Genomic DNA, 15,267 nt, shown 5'->3' with positions numbered 1-15,267 from the left:
CAAGCTATAGGAATACATAGGAACACATCAACAGCAAGATGGACGTGAACCTCCCATAACAGTCAGACCAGTGCTTCCAGTGCAGTACTTAGCCATCTTTCTGCCAGGTGTCCCTACACTCGACACGTATCACTGAAAGGAGGAGATGTGAACATTCCCAGCAGCTAATGCAGCAGCAACTGGCACTTGGATTCCTGATCCCATGAGTAAAATCCTTTCTCTCCCTGTATTGTTATACCTGGGAACATGTCAAATCACCAATTACGTCTGGGTGATATGACGATATTATCGGTAATGAGTGTAATAAGACAAGTATCCCGGTGTCGATATCTGACAGTGACTAACCGTCTTTGCTGGGGAAACGCGCTTAGGCTACATACAAAGCAAGGTAACAGAAGGATTCATGATTTGCTTTCAGTTCAGCTTTCTAGCCAAAGATTCTGAAGCAGTTAAAAAGAAACATTGCACAGAATTTCACAAGCATTGTCCATTGCAGTAACCATGTGTTCGCCATTCTTGTAAGTTCAGTATTGTCACATCACCAACTTCTATCTCTGAGTCAGCAGCCAGAATGTCAGTCATTCAAGTGCAGCTTTCTGGTGGGAATTTTGAGCTTCCCAACTCAGTTTTTCGTATCTTAGTCTCAGGCACGGCTTTAAGTGTGTCCCTGACCCGCCAGGGCTGTGATTAGGATTGGTTGCTAACTGTTTAATAAAGGTGGTTAAAAGTAAACTCTCTCTCTCATCTATCTGAATCAATCAATCATTATTTATATAGCGCATTTTAGCCACAGCGTTTATAAAGAATTTTGCAAACATTTAAAAAAAAGAAAAAGAAATTCAAATAAGCTCAGAATAAATAACAATAAGCGCAAAAGAAATAAAAATAGAGTAAAAATGTTTTAAAAAAATAAAATTAAAAACCATCATAAAGGACTTTAAATACCCATGTCCTCTTTAAGGGCCCCTCCTCAAAGGGGCCTCTAGCCCCTATGTCTTCTGGGGGAAGCGACCGCCCCCCCCCCGCCCCCCCACAATTACTGATATTAATAAAAGCATAAAATAATAAAACTGATTATCATAGGGGGGCGGCATGGTGGTGCAGTGGTTAGCACTGTTGCCTCACACCTCTGGGACCCGGGTTCAAGTCTCCGCCTGGGTCACATGTGTGTGGAGTTTGCATGTTCTCCCCATGTCGTCGTGGGGTTTCCTCCAGGTACTCCGGTTTCCCCCCACAGTCCAAAGACATGCTGAGGCTAATTGGAGTTGCTAAATTGCCCGGAGGTGTGCATGCGTGAGTGAATGGTGTGTGAGTGTGCCCTGCGATGGGCTGGCCCCCCATCCTGGGTTGTTCCCTGCCTCGTGCCCATTGCTTCCGGGATAGGCTCCGGACCCCCCGCGACCCAGTAGGACAAGCGGTTTGGAAAATGGATGGATGGATGATTATCATAGATTATTATATGCGTTGGTGAAAAGATGCGTTTTCAGCCCAGTTTTGAAAGTACTGAGACATTCAGTAGCTCTCAGGTTTTCTGGGAGAGAGTTTGGGCCCATAGTGACTAAAAGCTGCCCCCTCCCTCCCCAGCCGGGTTTTAGGAATAATCAGTAAATTACTGCCGGATGATCTGACTGATCTGCCTGGGACATACCTTACAGTCATGTTACTGAGGCAGGACAGAGCTAAACCACGTAAATATTTACAAATTAGCAAATGAACTTTAAAATCAATCCTAGAAGACAGAGGAAGCCAGTGCAGGGATGTGAGAGCAGGTGTGATGTGATCCCTGTGCCTGGTGCGTGTTAACACTCCGCCAGCGGCATTCTGGGCCCGTTGTAGATGTGATCCCTGTGACTGGTGCGTGTTAACACTCCGCCAGCGGTATTCTGGGCCCGTTGTAGATGTGGTCCCTGTGACCGGTGCGTGTTAACACTCCGCCGGCGGCATTCTGGGCCCGTTGTAGATGTGATCCCTGTGACTGGTGCGTGTTAACACTCCGCCGGCGGCATTCTGGGCCCGTTGTAGATGTGATCCCTGTGACTGGTGCGTGTTAACACTCCGCCAGCGGTATTCTGGGCCCGTTGTAGATGTGATTCCTGTGACTGGTGCGTGTTAACACTCCGCCGGCGGCATTCTGGGCCCGTTGTAGATGTGATCCCTGTGACTGGTGCGTGTTAACACTCCGCCGGCGGCATTCTGGGCCCGTTGTAGATGTGATCCCTGTGACTGGTGCGTGTTAACACTCCGCCAGCGGCATTCTGGGCCCGTTGTAGATGTGATCCCTGTGACTGGTGCGTGTTAACACTCCGCCGGCGGCATTCTGGGCCTGTTGTAGATGTGATCCCTGTGACTGGTGCGTGTTAACACTCCGCCAGCGGCATTCTGGGCCCGTTGTAGATGTGATCCCTGTGACTGGTGCGTGTTAACACTCCGCCAGCGGCATTCTGGGCCCGTTGTAGATGTGATCCCTGTGACTGGTGCGTGTTAACACTCCGCCGGCGGCATTCTGGGCCTGTTGTAGATGTGATCCCTGTGACTGGTGCGTGTTAACACTCCGCCAGCGGCATTCTGGGCCCGTTGTAGATGTGATCCCTGTGACCGGTGCGTGTTAACACTCCGCCAGCGGCATTCTGGGCCCGTTGTAGATGTGATCCCCGTGACCGGTGCGTGTTAACACTCCACCAGCGGCATTCTGGGCCCGTTGTAGATGTGATCCCTGTGACTGGTGCGTGTTAACACTCCGCCGGCGGCATTCTGGGCCCGTTGTAGATGTGATCCCTGTGACTGGTGCGTGTTAACACTCCTGCAGCGGCATTCTGGGCCCGTTGTAGATGTGATCCCTGTGACTGGTGCGTGTTAACACTCCGCCAGCGGCATTCTGGGCCCGTTGTAGATGTGATCCCTGTGACTGGTGCGTGTTAACACTCCGCCAGCGGCATTCTGGGCCCGTTGTAGATGTGATCCCTGTGACTGGTGCGTGTTAACACTCCGCCAGCGGCATTCTGGGCCCGTTGTAGATGTGATCCCTGTGACTGGTGCGTGTTAACACTCCGCCAGCGGCATTCTGGGCCCGTTGTAGATGTGATCCCTGTGACTGGTGCATGTTAACACTCCGCCAGCGGCATTCTGGGCCCGTTGTAGATGTGATCCCTGTGACTGGTGCATGTTAACACTCCGCCAGCGGCATTCTGGGCCCGTTGTGTATGTGAAACAGACAAGAGGGCATTACAGTAATCTATTCTACTAGAAAGAAAAGCAGGTATTATTTAATACTGCCAAGACCCCATCCACTCTACAAACAAGTAAATCAGCTTCCTTTCATTCTAACAACCTAAGCAGTTCTGTTAATCTGCTTTATGACTTTATGGTCGTGTTTCCAGAAACTGTGCTTGCTTTGCAGAACAGTATTTCCCTTTTAAGGTTACCCATTAAATCTGGTGTAGGATCACACATGCACATATCACAAAGCTTAAATTCCAGGTGGCCTGAGATAAGGCCTACCCTGGTACGATAGGCACACATCGGCCTAGGCCTCAAAGGGGGGTTCGTGACCCCACACACACAGACACACTTAAACACACACAGACAACAAGGGGGGCCAGCACTCCAACTTTTATTGCTCAAAGTTTTAACGACCTACAGACAGCAGAGTGGACCTCAAGGACAGGGGTCCCTCGACTTGGCACACAACCCCCTCCCCCGACATCCTGCCTTACATACCACTCACCCAACACCCTAAAGAAAGTTTCTTTTAAGTTTGGCTGTTGTATATCTGTATATTTATTTACCCATGACTACTAGTCTCAATATACAGACAGGTTATGTTTGTAATGTGTCCTAACTTTCAAAGACTCTTTTTCTTTGACTGACTAACCTTCCCCCCCTTTTCTTTTCCACATTCCTCAGCAGCCCTTATCTGCTCTTTGTGGCCGTGAGTAAGCTCTTTGTATTCTACCATGTCTATCTAAGGGTAAGATGTGCTGCTGACATGAGAATATGTCATATAATGTCTGTATAAAGGGTAACCTCTGATTGAGGTGCAACCTAGACCACTTAGACCAGTGATTGCTGTGAGTAATATAACATAATGACATAATATAAGTAATCATTAATCAATCATTACAGATGGTATTCAGTGTGAACCGCTAGGCTGGTATGGCATGTTTGGTATCAAACCGATGGAAAATCACTCCAGTTTTACACCACTTCAGCCTCTGTTCACTGAGTGCTCACAATAGTCCCTGCCTGTGCGATTTGGCTACTGAGCTCTAAAACCTCAAACTCGACTGAAATATCGTGAGACTCTCTCTCATCGGCCGTGAGGGGAGCTTCACTACCGATCGTTTACATTACCTGCTGATACAGCTCGCTGGACGAACCTTCTAACCCAGGTTACTAAGCGATACTGGTAACTAGTGAATCCCATGTAAGTCTCACATTAACAGACTCACGGGGATTCGTAATTGAGTTTGGAGGAACCAACCATTCGGCATAACAATTAGTTCATAAACATCATTAAATAATGATTAATTCAAATGTAATTAATTTCAAAACATATTGGTGGAGATATTAAAATTTACCTGAGCTAAATATTCCTACAATGGTGTCCCTCAGGGATCAGTGCTGGGCCCGCTACTGTACACTGTATATATTAGTCACATTATCAGAAATCATGGTGTTGGGTTTCATTGTTTTGCTGATGATACACAGTTATATATATCTGTTACGCCGGATGATGCATCACAGCTCTCAGTTAGAAGACTGTCGACTAGATATCCGGTGCTGGATGGCAAATAATTTCTTTATGTTAAACACAGAAAAACAGAAGTACTGTTAACTGGTCCGAAGGCGGCTCGAAATAAGTTTGACAACCTCAACCTTGGTGGTCTTCCTACCCAACCTAACACAGTGGTCAGAGATCTTGGTGTTCTGGTTGATTCAGATTTATGTTTCGATGCTCACATAGAAAGCATCACTAAAGCTGTGTTCTATCATGTACGGAACGTTGCCAAGCTTCGGAAGATGCTCTCCTTTCATGAAGCGGAAACACTAACACCTTTATAACTTCCAGGCTGGATACTGTAATGCCTTCCTTTCTGGGTGCCCATCTGGATCCTCACATAAACTTCAGCTGGTACAAAATGCAGCAGCCAGAGTTCTTACAAACACTAATAAATGTGATTATATTAGCCCTGTTCTATGCTCCCTTCATTGGCTTCCAGTTAAGTCTCGGATTAACTACAAAATACTGCTATTGATTTATAAAACACTGAATGGCCTTGCACCAGAATACTTTAGTAACCTGCAGGCCTTATACAACCCTCCTGGCTTTCTTCCATCATAAAGAGCAGGATATCTGTTAGTACCCAGGGTAGAAAGAGCTACGGCAGGCTGCAGAGCTTTCTCTTATAGAGCTCTTCAGCTGTGGAATAGTCTTCCAGCAGATGTGCGGGACTCTCAATATTCAAGTCTAGACTAAAAACACACCTGTTCAGTTTAGCTTATAGGGACTCTAGTTCTAGCTCTAGCTAACTGCTCACTCCCAGTCAGACCTATAGTGTGAGGTGTAGAGCTGGGTGGGGATCGGTGCCATTGGCTTTGGATAAACTGAACTGTCAGTCTGTCACTTTAGCTTCACACCCCCTTGTGGAATTGGAGTGCTGACATTCAGGGACTCCCCATGCCTGCGTTCCCACCTGCCTCTCCCTCCTACTTATGCTGCCATAGCCATATCTGCCGGAGCTTACATACTGCACTCACCTAACTGTTTGTACTGCCTCTAGTCTCCCCTACTTTGGCTAACTGCACATTTTATTTCCCCTACTCCCCCTGGGCTGTGCTGCCTGGAGACCCCACATTTTCAAGATATCCTGCCTACCCTGCTGCCTGCGACCTCTCCACTACCTGTGACGTCCTTCTGGCCTGCTGCTGCCCCCTGGAGGATGGGCTCCCCCTTTGTATCTGGTTAGGGTTAGGGCTTCCTCTGCTGCCCCCTGGAGGGTGGGCTCCCCCTTTGAGTCTGGTAAGGGTTAGGGCTTCCTCTGCTGCCCCCTGGAGGATGGGCTCCCCCTTTCAGTCTGGTTAGGGTTAGGGCTTCCTCTGCTGCCCCCTGGAGGATGGGCTCCCCCTTTCAGTCTGGTTCCTCCCAAGGATTCTTCTTTCTATGTAGCTTTTCCTTGCCACTGTCCCCTCTGACTTGCTCACTGGGGGCTTTGGGCAGGGATGCTTTAATGTGCTTTGAGATGATATAATGTTGTGAAAATACACTATACAAATAAATCTGAACTGAACTGAAATTGCACTCAGTGTTTGGGGGGAGGACTCAAAATAATTGTTTATTGCGATATTTTTATACTAAATGACACATATACATTTAACTTATCACCCAGCCCTAATCAACAATACACTAATTGGAAAGCTATCAGTCCTGTGAAATAGGCTTTTAGAAAAATGTTTGTTTGAATGATTTATGAATAATGATACTTCATTCACCCCCATGGGGAAATTGTCTTTTCGCCCCTCCCATCTTGCTCTCCAAGAGACACACAGACACATATACAGGTGAGAGGTAGTTTGGGGGTCGCAGCGCAGGATCGACCAGCATCCAGCACCCCTGCAGCTCAAGGGCTCAGCGATGACATCACTCTGCCGGCCAAGAGATCTGAACCAGCGACCGTCCGCTCATGGACACAGAGTCCGAACCCAAAGAGTCACGCACCACACCCAGTATTTACAGAAATGCTTCCTACAGCATCCAGAACTGAAACAAATATGAGTGGTTTTCCCACTATTACTTAAAACCGGACCATTCTGTATGATGCTGTATCTTTGGTTATTTGTTACACAAAGGATGGTCGTGGAAATCTTGTCTTTTTGTTTTTACTACATCACTACCTTCAGTTAATATAAACCAGATTAAAAAGGAACCTTGTTGATAAAAGAGGGGAAATAAATTACATATATACATATTCATTTTATATTTTAAACAATGTTTATCTATGTCTGCCAGACTAGATGTGTCGTCACATCCTCAGCCAGGTGCAGCTGAGGCCAGCAGAAGGCGCCAGTGAGCAGCCAGAGACAGCAGTCATACGGAAGCTCCCAGCTCTGGGCTCCATCACATGAACACGCCTGCTGACAATAACACTCACATACCACTTATACACCCTGTGGATAAAGAGCCCTCACTGTTTCTATAGGTTAGGATGCTGTGCTGTGATCAGAAGGCAGACTGGATGGGAATGGAAACGTAGTAACAAACAAAAAGTGACATCACTACCTTCAGTCATTATAAAGTCTGTGGTCAAGATTAGCTACTGCTATACAAACAGTTATAGCTGTGATTATCAAAATAAAACCCACTTATTAATCCATGAGGAGAAATATATAATATATATTACACATTTCAAACAATATTCATGTATCACTGCCAGACCAGACATGATTTCCCATCCCCACGTCACTTACAGAGCCGTCCTGGAGTTCTTGACCACAGGCAGCAGCCTGCAGTGCTCTTCATCTGATCTGATGTATTTCTTCAGGTCAAACACATCCAGCTCCTCATCTGACATCAGCATCACAAAGGCCAGAGCTGAGTACTGTGCAGGTGAGAGGCCATCTACTGAAATGTTTCCTGAATTCAGGTATCTTTGTACTTCCTCTACTAGAGAATTGTCACCCAGTTCAGTCAGACAGTGGAACAGATTGATGGTCCTTTCTGGAGATAAATTCTCCTTTATTTTCCCCTTGATGTACTGGGCTGTATCCTTAATGGTATGTGAGCTGATTCTTGTCGGCCCCAGTAGTCTTTGCAACAGAGTCTTACTGGAGTCTGTTGAGAGGCCCAGGAGGAAGCGGAGGTAGAGGTCCAAGTGTCCATTCTTGCTCTTTAATGCCTGATCCACTGCAGTCTTCAGCAGGTCAGCTGATGAGTTTGACAGGAACACATATAAAGCAGCGAGATACTCCTGGATGCTCAGATGCACAAAGCAGTACACCTTCTCCTGGTACAACCCATACTCCTCTTTAAAGACTTCTGTGCACACTCCAGAGTAAACTGAAGTTTCAGTGACATCAATGCCATTCTCTGTCAGATCTTGTTCATAAAATATGAGATTGCCTTTCTCAAGGTTGTCAAAAGCAAGTTTACCAAGTGTCAAAAGAAATTCCTTGCTGTATTCCTTAAGCTTAGTTTCATGGTTTTTCATATACTTGTCATTTTTTAAACTTGTCTGAAAGATCAGGAAGTGTGTGTACATTTCAGTCAGAGTCTTTGGAATTTCTCCCCTGTCAGTCTCACTAAAAAGCCTCTTAAGCACAGTGGCTGAAATCCAGCAGAACACAGGTATGTGGCACATGATGAAGAGGCTCCTTGATGATTTCACATGTGCGATAATCCTGCTGGCCAGGCTCTGATCATTAAATCTCCTCCTGAAATACTCCTCCTTCTGGGCATCACTGAACCCTCGTATCTCTGTCACCTGGTGGACACACTTAGCAGGTATCTGATTGGCTGCTGCTGGCCGGGAGGTTATCCAGAGGAGAGCGGATGGGAGCAGATTCCCCTTAATGAGGTTAGTCAACAGCACATCTAGTGACGTTTTCTTTGTTACATCAAACCAGCTCTCATTGTTCTGAAAATCGAGAGGAAGGCGACACTCATCCAGACCATCAAAGATGAACAAGACTTTGTACCTAAACAGCTCAGCAGATTCAACTGATTTCAGATCTGGGACAAAGTGGTGAAGCAGTTTAATCAGACTGTATTCACCCTTAATCAAATTCAGGTCCCGGAAAGGAAGAGCAAATATGAAGTGAACATCCTGGTTTGCTTTTCCTTCTGCCCAGTCGAGAATAAATTTCTGCACAGAGACTGTTTTCCCGATACCTGCCACCCCTTTAGTGAGTACAGTTCTGATAGGTGTCTCACGCCCACATAAGGGTTTAAATATATCATTGCACTTGACTGTAGTATCTTCTGTTCGCCTTTTCTTGGATGCTGTTTCAATCTGTCTCACTTCATGTTCATCATTGACTGCTCCAGTCCCACCTTCAGTTATGTAGAGTTCTGTGTAAATCTCACTGAGAAGTGTTGGCTGTCCTTCCTTAGCTTTCCCTTCAAATACACACTCAAATTGCTTCTTAAGTTTAACTTTGATTTCCTGCTGATGTTGCAGCATGAGCTGTCCTGAAAAGAAATGAGAGGAAAATGCACTAATTCTCATCGTGATCCTGACCAGTATGAGAGGAAGAATATTTTCCAAAGACACACTTTTTTACACATACATATCCAGATATTTCCCTGTGACTGTGAATGTGAAACTGAAAGTTTTATCATGCGTATTTTACTGGAACACCGCATACAGGACCGTGAATAAGCCTTAGGCAGCCAAAGGAAATGTTTAAAGCCATTTATCTGAGTAGTAAGTGTATATCTGCTCAGAACCAAAAAAAACACAAAACCCCTTTTCATTTCCCAAACCTCTCCTCAGCGGCACCAAAGCTTCATTCACTTCATGAATTAATTAAATTAGTTTAAAACTCAGTGAGATATTGATCAGCCACATGAGGTGTGTTAGTGGTCAAGTAAAAAAATACATGGATATACTGCACGAAATATTAAGGTGATTTTGGGAGAGGTTCTGAAATGGCAAACACACTTTGACATACATATTATAGTAGTTCTACACCAACATGAAGACCATTTAAACATCCTTTTCTCTGGCTGCCTAAGACTTTTGCACAATATTGTACATGTACATAATGTTATAAAGTTCTTACTCTTGTCCAGCAGGTCAGCAAGATCATTTTGCTTCATGGTCCTCAGGATGTACAGTGTGATCTTCAGAGCTACCTCTCTAACACTGGTCTTCTGCATCTGACCATCACAGTCCAGGTCATTGTCCTCCTCCAGCTGAGGCTCAGAGCATTCTGGGTAATTCTGATCTAGGTGCCTCACAAACGTCTTCAGCTCGTCCTTTAGGAACTTCATGGCTTTTTCCTCTAGTGACTAAAATAAACAGTCACAGTTAATTACTGCTACTTACACCAAACCTTTTCAGAGTTTCACTTGTGAATCATAGTTTACAACATATTTCCTTTAACATGATGAATTTCTTATTATACAGCTGAATAAAATATAAGCTAATTGACATAACAGCCAAGAAAATATATATCAGCAAAAAATACAAACCTTCAATATGGATGATAAACCCGATTTATCATGTAGATCTGAGCTGTATTCTTCCATTTGGTCTCTGTGAATTAGACAGAAACATAAAGTCCTCAATTCATCTACACAAATGTAACAGAAAGACTGAAAAGTTCCCCATTAAAACTGCTGTTACTGCAGATAAAGAATAACATTGTGGTATATTACAACACCAATTCCAAAAAGTTGGGACATTGTGCAAATTGTAAATAAAAACAGAATGCAATGATATGGAAATCTCATAAACCTGTATATTATTCACAACAAAGCATAGAAAACATATGAATTGTTTAAACTGAGACATTATGCTATTTCATGAAAAAATATTGGCTGATTTTAAATTTCATGACAGCAACACGTCTCAAAAAAAGTTGGGACGGGGGCAATAGGAGGCTGGAAAAGTTAGTGGTACAAAAACCCAACAGCTGAAGGAATAATTTGCAAATAATTATGTCAATTGGCAACAGGTCAGTAACATGACTGGGTATAAAAAGAGCATCTTAGAGCTGCAGTGTCTCTCTGAAGTAAAGATGGGCAGAGGGTCACAATCCCCCTAATACTGCACTGACAAATAGTGGAGCAATTTCAGAAAGAAGTTTGTCAGTATAAAACTGCAAAGAGGTTGAATATTTCATCATCTACAGCACATAATGTAATCAAAAGATTCTGAGAATCTGGAGAAATTTGTGAAAAACCAGACTAGCCTGTGATATTTTGGCCCTTAGGCAGCACTGCATCACAAACAGGCATGATTCTGTAATGGAATCACTAAATAGGCTCAGGAATATTTCCCAAAAACATTGTCAGTGAACACAATTCGCGCTGCCATGCACAGATGCCAGTTAAAACTCTATCATTCAAAGAAGAAGCCGTATATGAACATGATCCAGAATCACCGACGTCGTCTCTGGGCCAAAGCTAATTTAAAATAGACTGCGGCTGAGTGGAAAACTGTTCTGTGGTCAGTCGGATCTAAATTTAAAATTCCCTTTGGAAACGAGGGACACCATGTCATCTAGACTAAAGAGGAGAAGGACCACCCAGCGTGTTATCAGCACTCAGTTCAAAAGCCAGCATCTCTGATGGTGTGGGGGTGCATTAGTACATATGGCAGGGGCAGCCTGCATATCTGGAAAGGCCCCATCAGTGCTGAAAGGTATATCCAGGTTCTAGAGCAACAGATGCTCCCATCCAGACGACGTCTCTTTCAGTGAAGACCTTGCATTTTCCCACATGACAATGCCAAACCACACACTGCATCAATTACAACATGATGGATTCGTAGAAGAAGGGTCCCGGTACTGAACTGGCCTGCCAGCGGTCCAGATCTTCCAGCCATTGAGAACATTTGGTGCATCATAAATCGAAAAATATGACACAGAAGATCTAGGACAGTTGAACAACTAGAATCCTGTATCAGACAAGAATGGGACAACATTCCTCTCCCAAAACTCAAACAACTGATCTCCTCAGTGCCCAGACATTTACAGACTGTTGTTAAAAGAAGAGGAGATGCCACACAGTGGTAAACATGGCCTTGTCCCGACTTTTTTGATACGTGTTGTTGCTGTGACAGTCAAAATGACCTTATTTTTTCCTTAAAATGATGCGTGTTCTCAGTTTAAACATTTGATATGTTTTCTGTGTTCCGTTATGAATAAAATATAGGTTTATGAGATTTCCATATCACTGCCTTCTGTTTTTATTTACAATTTGCAGAACGTCCCAACATTTTTGGAATTGGGGTTGTAGTTTGGAAAGATGTATCTGCCATGTTAAGCTTTATTCACTGGGGCGGCTTCCTAATTTTCTCATGACAGCTGAAGAGAACCAGTGACATCAGGTTCTAGCACACAGAGACACAGCAGGCAGGAAGGACAGTTTTCTATGCAGCCCTTTGTACCCAGTAAACACCGCTCTTGTTTTACACGCTTTCCGACTCATTTGGTCAATATCGTTCATCCATTCATTTGGTCTTCTTAAATATCTCGGGTGTGCGTATTAAGTGAGACTATGCAAGTCTATCTTGTAAGAGCCTTGGACAGGAGGGATGGTCTGTTACTCGTCTCTAGTATAAAAGAACTGGCTGATTGTGGAAGAAGACGGTGAAGACAGAAGATGGCGAGGTCTTTTTATTAAGCTACACATATTAAAGTGCTGCCCACTGACCAGCCCTAGCTAGGAGCCCAGTTTACTTTTATGTTCTGGCCTGACTATAGACCCAGAGAGACATGCATGCTAGTGGGCTGTAACACTGTTACCTCTCAGCGCTCTTTCTCTTACACCCCACAGGGGGGCGCATTTCATGACTTGCACTATAAATGTTACAACTCACAGCTTCTAATGTCCTGAGGCCTCAGGGCACCGGCCCCACAGGCCCGGTCCATAACCCAGCCGAGGCTCCAGGGGGCGCTATCTTGGAGCACCTTCAGCCACCGGCTCATTCCCCCACCGTGAGCTAAGAAGCGCTACTGGGGATCTTTCCTGCCTGCTGCCGGTAGACACCACAATGCCTGCTGTCGATGTGCAGCCCCCACAGCCAGCCTTAATGTCCCATTTTTAACTATTTAAAATTTTTTATCTATATTTATGTATTGAACTATACTGTATGGTATTTTCAGGATTTTTTCTTTGTGTACTGTACACTTTTTAAACTTGTTATCCTACAGAAATTTCATTTACTTCTAAAAATGTTTACTTATATTTGCACTGAATCAGCAAAATGTAATTGTCACCTTTGGCAAACAAACCAATAGTCTTTCTCTTTTTTGTCTGATGATACTGGTTCATTATTAAGCCACATGGTTCCATTAAACGTGTTAAACTAAAGCCTTAGTCTGAGCATAATCTAATGGATTCATGAGAGTGAAATGATTTATTAAAACAGAAACATCCATCTCACGAGGTGACAATCTATTGTCGAGTCATTCTTTAATGGACATGCAGGGGGAAAGAGGCAAACCAGTTTTTTCCAGCTCTGTGCTGAGGACTGAAATTAAAAATCCACTTTGCAATTAAATAATTTCCAATTCCAGCTCGCAGAAAGTCGGGTTTTACAGTAATCCTCATCCATTTACCTCAGATGTTATTTATATAGAATACAGACAAAACATTTGTTTAAATTCTCAAGGTGATGGAATCTGTTAAAGGTAAAAATTGGTGCATTCATTATAAATATGTTATTTCCTCATAGCTTGTATGAGTCTCTGTGCCATTTGACTGAGACTCTGAATGTCATTAACAGTGTTTGTTTAATTGCACATTTACCTTTGATCTGTATGAAAAGGTCCCTCTCTGAAGTTAATTCCCTTTTCCATTGACCAGTCACTCTTCATGGAAACACAGCTGGGTACAGGGGAGTCTGCTCTCTTCATCAGGACACTGTGGGCAGCGAGAGGAAACAAACCCTCATGGTATAAATATAATTCATACAATGGGGACGGCATCACACTGCTGTTTAGCCTTCTGCTCTGCCTTCATGTACTTTGATATGCTGTGAAGCTCTTCATGTAAACAGACTTATTTACAGTCAGCTTTTAAAGAAATTATCTCATCTAAAATTTAAATATTATATGAAACTTTTAGTATGTCCATTAAAAACCTCCATAACTAGACTAGACTGATGTTCCTTTTTACCTGTTTATATATGTTTTTGTTTGTTTGTTTAGTCTTGTTATGTGGCCATTTTGTATAGGAGGGATGGTCTGTTACTCGCCTCTAGTATAAATGAACTGGCTGATTGTGGAAGAAGACGGTGAAGACAGAAGATGGCGAGGTCTTTTTATAAAGCTACACATATTAAAGTGCTGCCCACTGACCAGCCCTAGCTAGGAGCCCAGTTTACTTCTATGTTATGGCCTGACTATAGACCCAGAGAGACATGCATGCTAGTGGCTGTAACACTGTTACCTCTCAGGGCTCTTTCTCTTACACCCCACAGGGGGGCGCATTTCATGGTTTGCACTATAAATGTTGTGACTCACAGCTTCTAATATCCTGAGGCCCCTGGGCACTTGCCCCACTGACCCGGTCCATAACCCAGCCGAGGCTCCAGGGGGCGCTATCTTGGAGCACCTTCAGCCACCGGCTCATTCCCCCACCGTGAGCTAAGAAGCGCTACTGGGGATCTTTCCTGCCTGCTGCCGGTAGACACCACAATGCCTGCTGTCGATGTGCAGCCCCCACAGCCAGCCTTAATGTCCCATTTTTAACTATTTAAAATTTTTTATCTATATTTATGTATTGAACTATACTGTATGGTATTTTCAGGATTTTTTCTTTGTGTACTGTACACTTTTTAAACTTGTTATCCTACAGAAATTTCATTTACTTCTAAAAATGTTTACTTATATTTGCACTGAATCAGCAAAATTTAATTGTCACCTTTGGCAAACAAACCAATAGTCTTTCTCTTTTTTGTCTGATGATACTGGTTCATTATTAAGCTACATGGTTCCATTAAACGTGTTAAACTAAAGCCTTAGTCTGAGCATAATCTAATGGATTCATGAGAGTGAAATGATTTATTAAAACAGAAACATCCATCTCACGAGGTGGCAATCTATTGTCGAGTCATTCTTTAATGGACATGCAGGGGGAAAGAGGCAAACCAGTTTTTTTCCAGCTCTGTGCTGAGGACTGAAATTAAAAATCCACTTTGCAATTAAATAATTTCCAATTCCAGCTCGCAGAAAGTCGGGTTTTACAGTAATCCTCATCCATTTACCTCAGATGTTATTTATATAGAATACAGACAAAACATTTGTTTAAATTCTCAAGGTGATGGAATCTGTTAAAGGTAAAAATTGGTGCATTCATTATAAATATGTTATTTCCTCATAGCTTGTATGTGTCTCTGTGCCATTTGACTGAGAGTCTAAATGTCATTAACAGTGTTTGTTTAAATGCACATTTACCTTTGATCTGTAGGAAAAGGTCCCTCTCTGAAGGCGACTGGTTGATCCATTGACGCGTCACTCTTCATGGAAACACAGCTGGGTACAGGGGAGTCTGCTCTCTTCATCAGGACACTGTGGGCAGCGAGAGGAAACAAACCCTCA

The 15,267-nt window shown here is 43.8% G+C and overlaps 1 protein-coding gene across 1 annotated transcript in view; it reads right to left on the bottom strand.

Moving 5' to 3' along the window:
- LOC125722469 (NACHT, LRR and PYD domains-containing protein 12-like) overlaps window positions 1-15,267 on the bottom strand; it is a 250,587-nt gene that overhangs the window by 23,614 nt on the left and 211,706 nt on the right. Inside the window, exons 3-7 of the mRNA XM_048998632.1 lie at window positions 15,124-15,237; window positions 13,475-13,588; window positions 10,190-10,253; window positions 9,778-10,006; window positions 7,465-9,184 (exon numbers count right to left, since the gene is read on the bottom strand). Coding sequence (XP_048854589.1) covers window positions 7,465-9,184; window positions 9,778-10,006; window positions 10,190-10,253; window positions 13,475-13,588; window positions 15,124-15,237 — 2,241 coding nt within the window. The remainder of the gene's footprint in view (window positions 1-7,464; window positions 9,185-9,777; window positions 10,007-10,189; window positions 10,254-13,474; window positions 13,589-15,123; window positions 15,238-15,267) is intronic.

This window comes from Brienomyrus brachyistius, unplaced genomic scaffold (genome assembly GCF_023856365.1).
Source record: "Brienomyrus brachyistius isolate T26 unplaced genomic scaffold, BBRACH_0.4 scaffold39, whole genome shotgun sequence".
NCBI lineage: Eukaryota > Metazoa > Chordata > Actinopteri > Osteoglossiformes > Mormyridae > Brienomyrus > Brienomyrus brachyistius.
The sequence above is the reverse complement of the archived record's forward strand: the minus strand, read 5'-3'. Positions and strand labels throughout refer to the sequence as shown.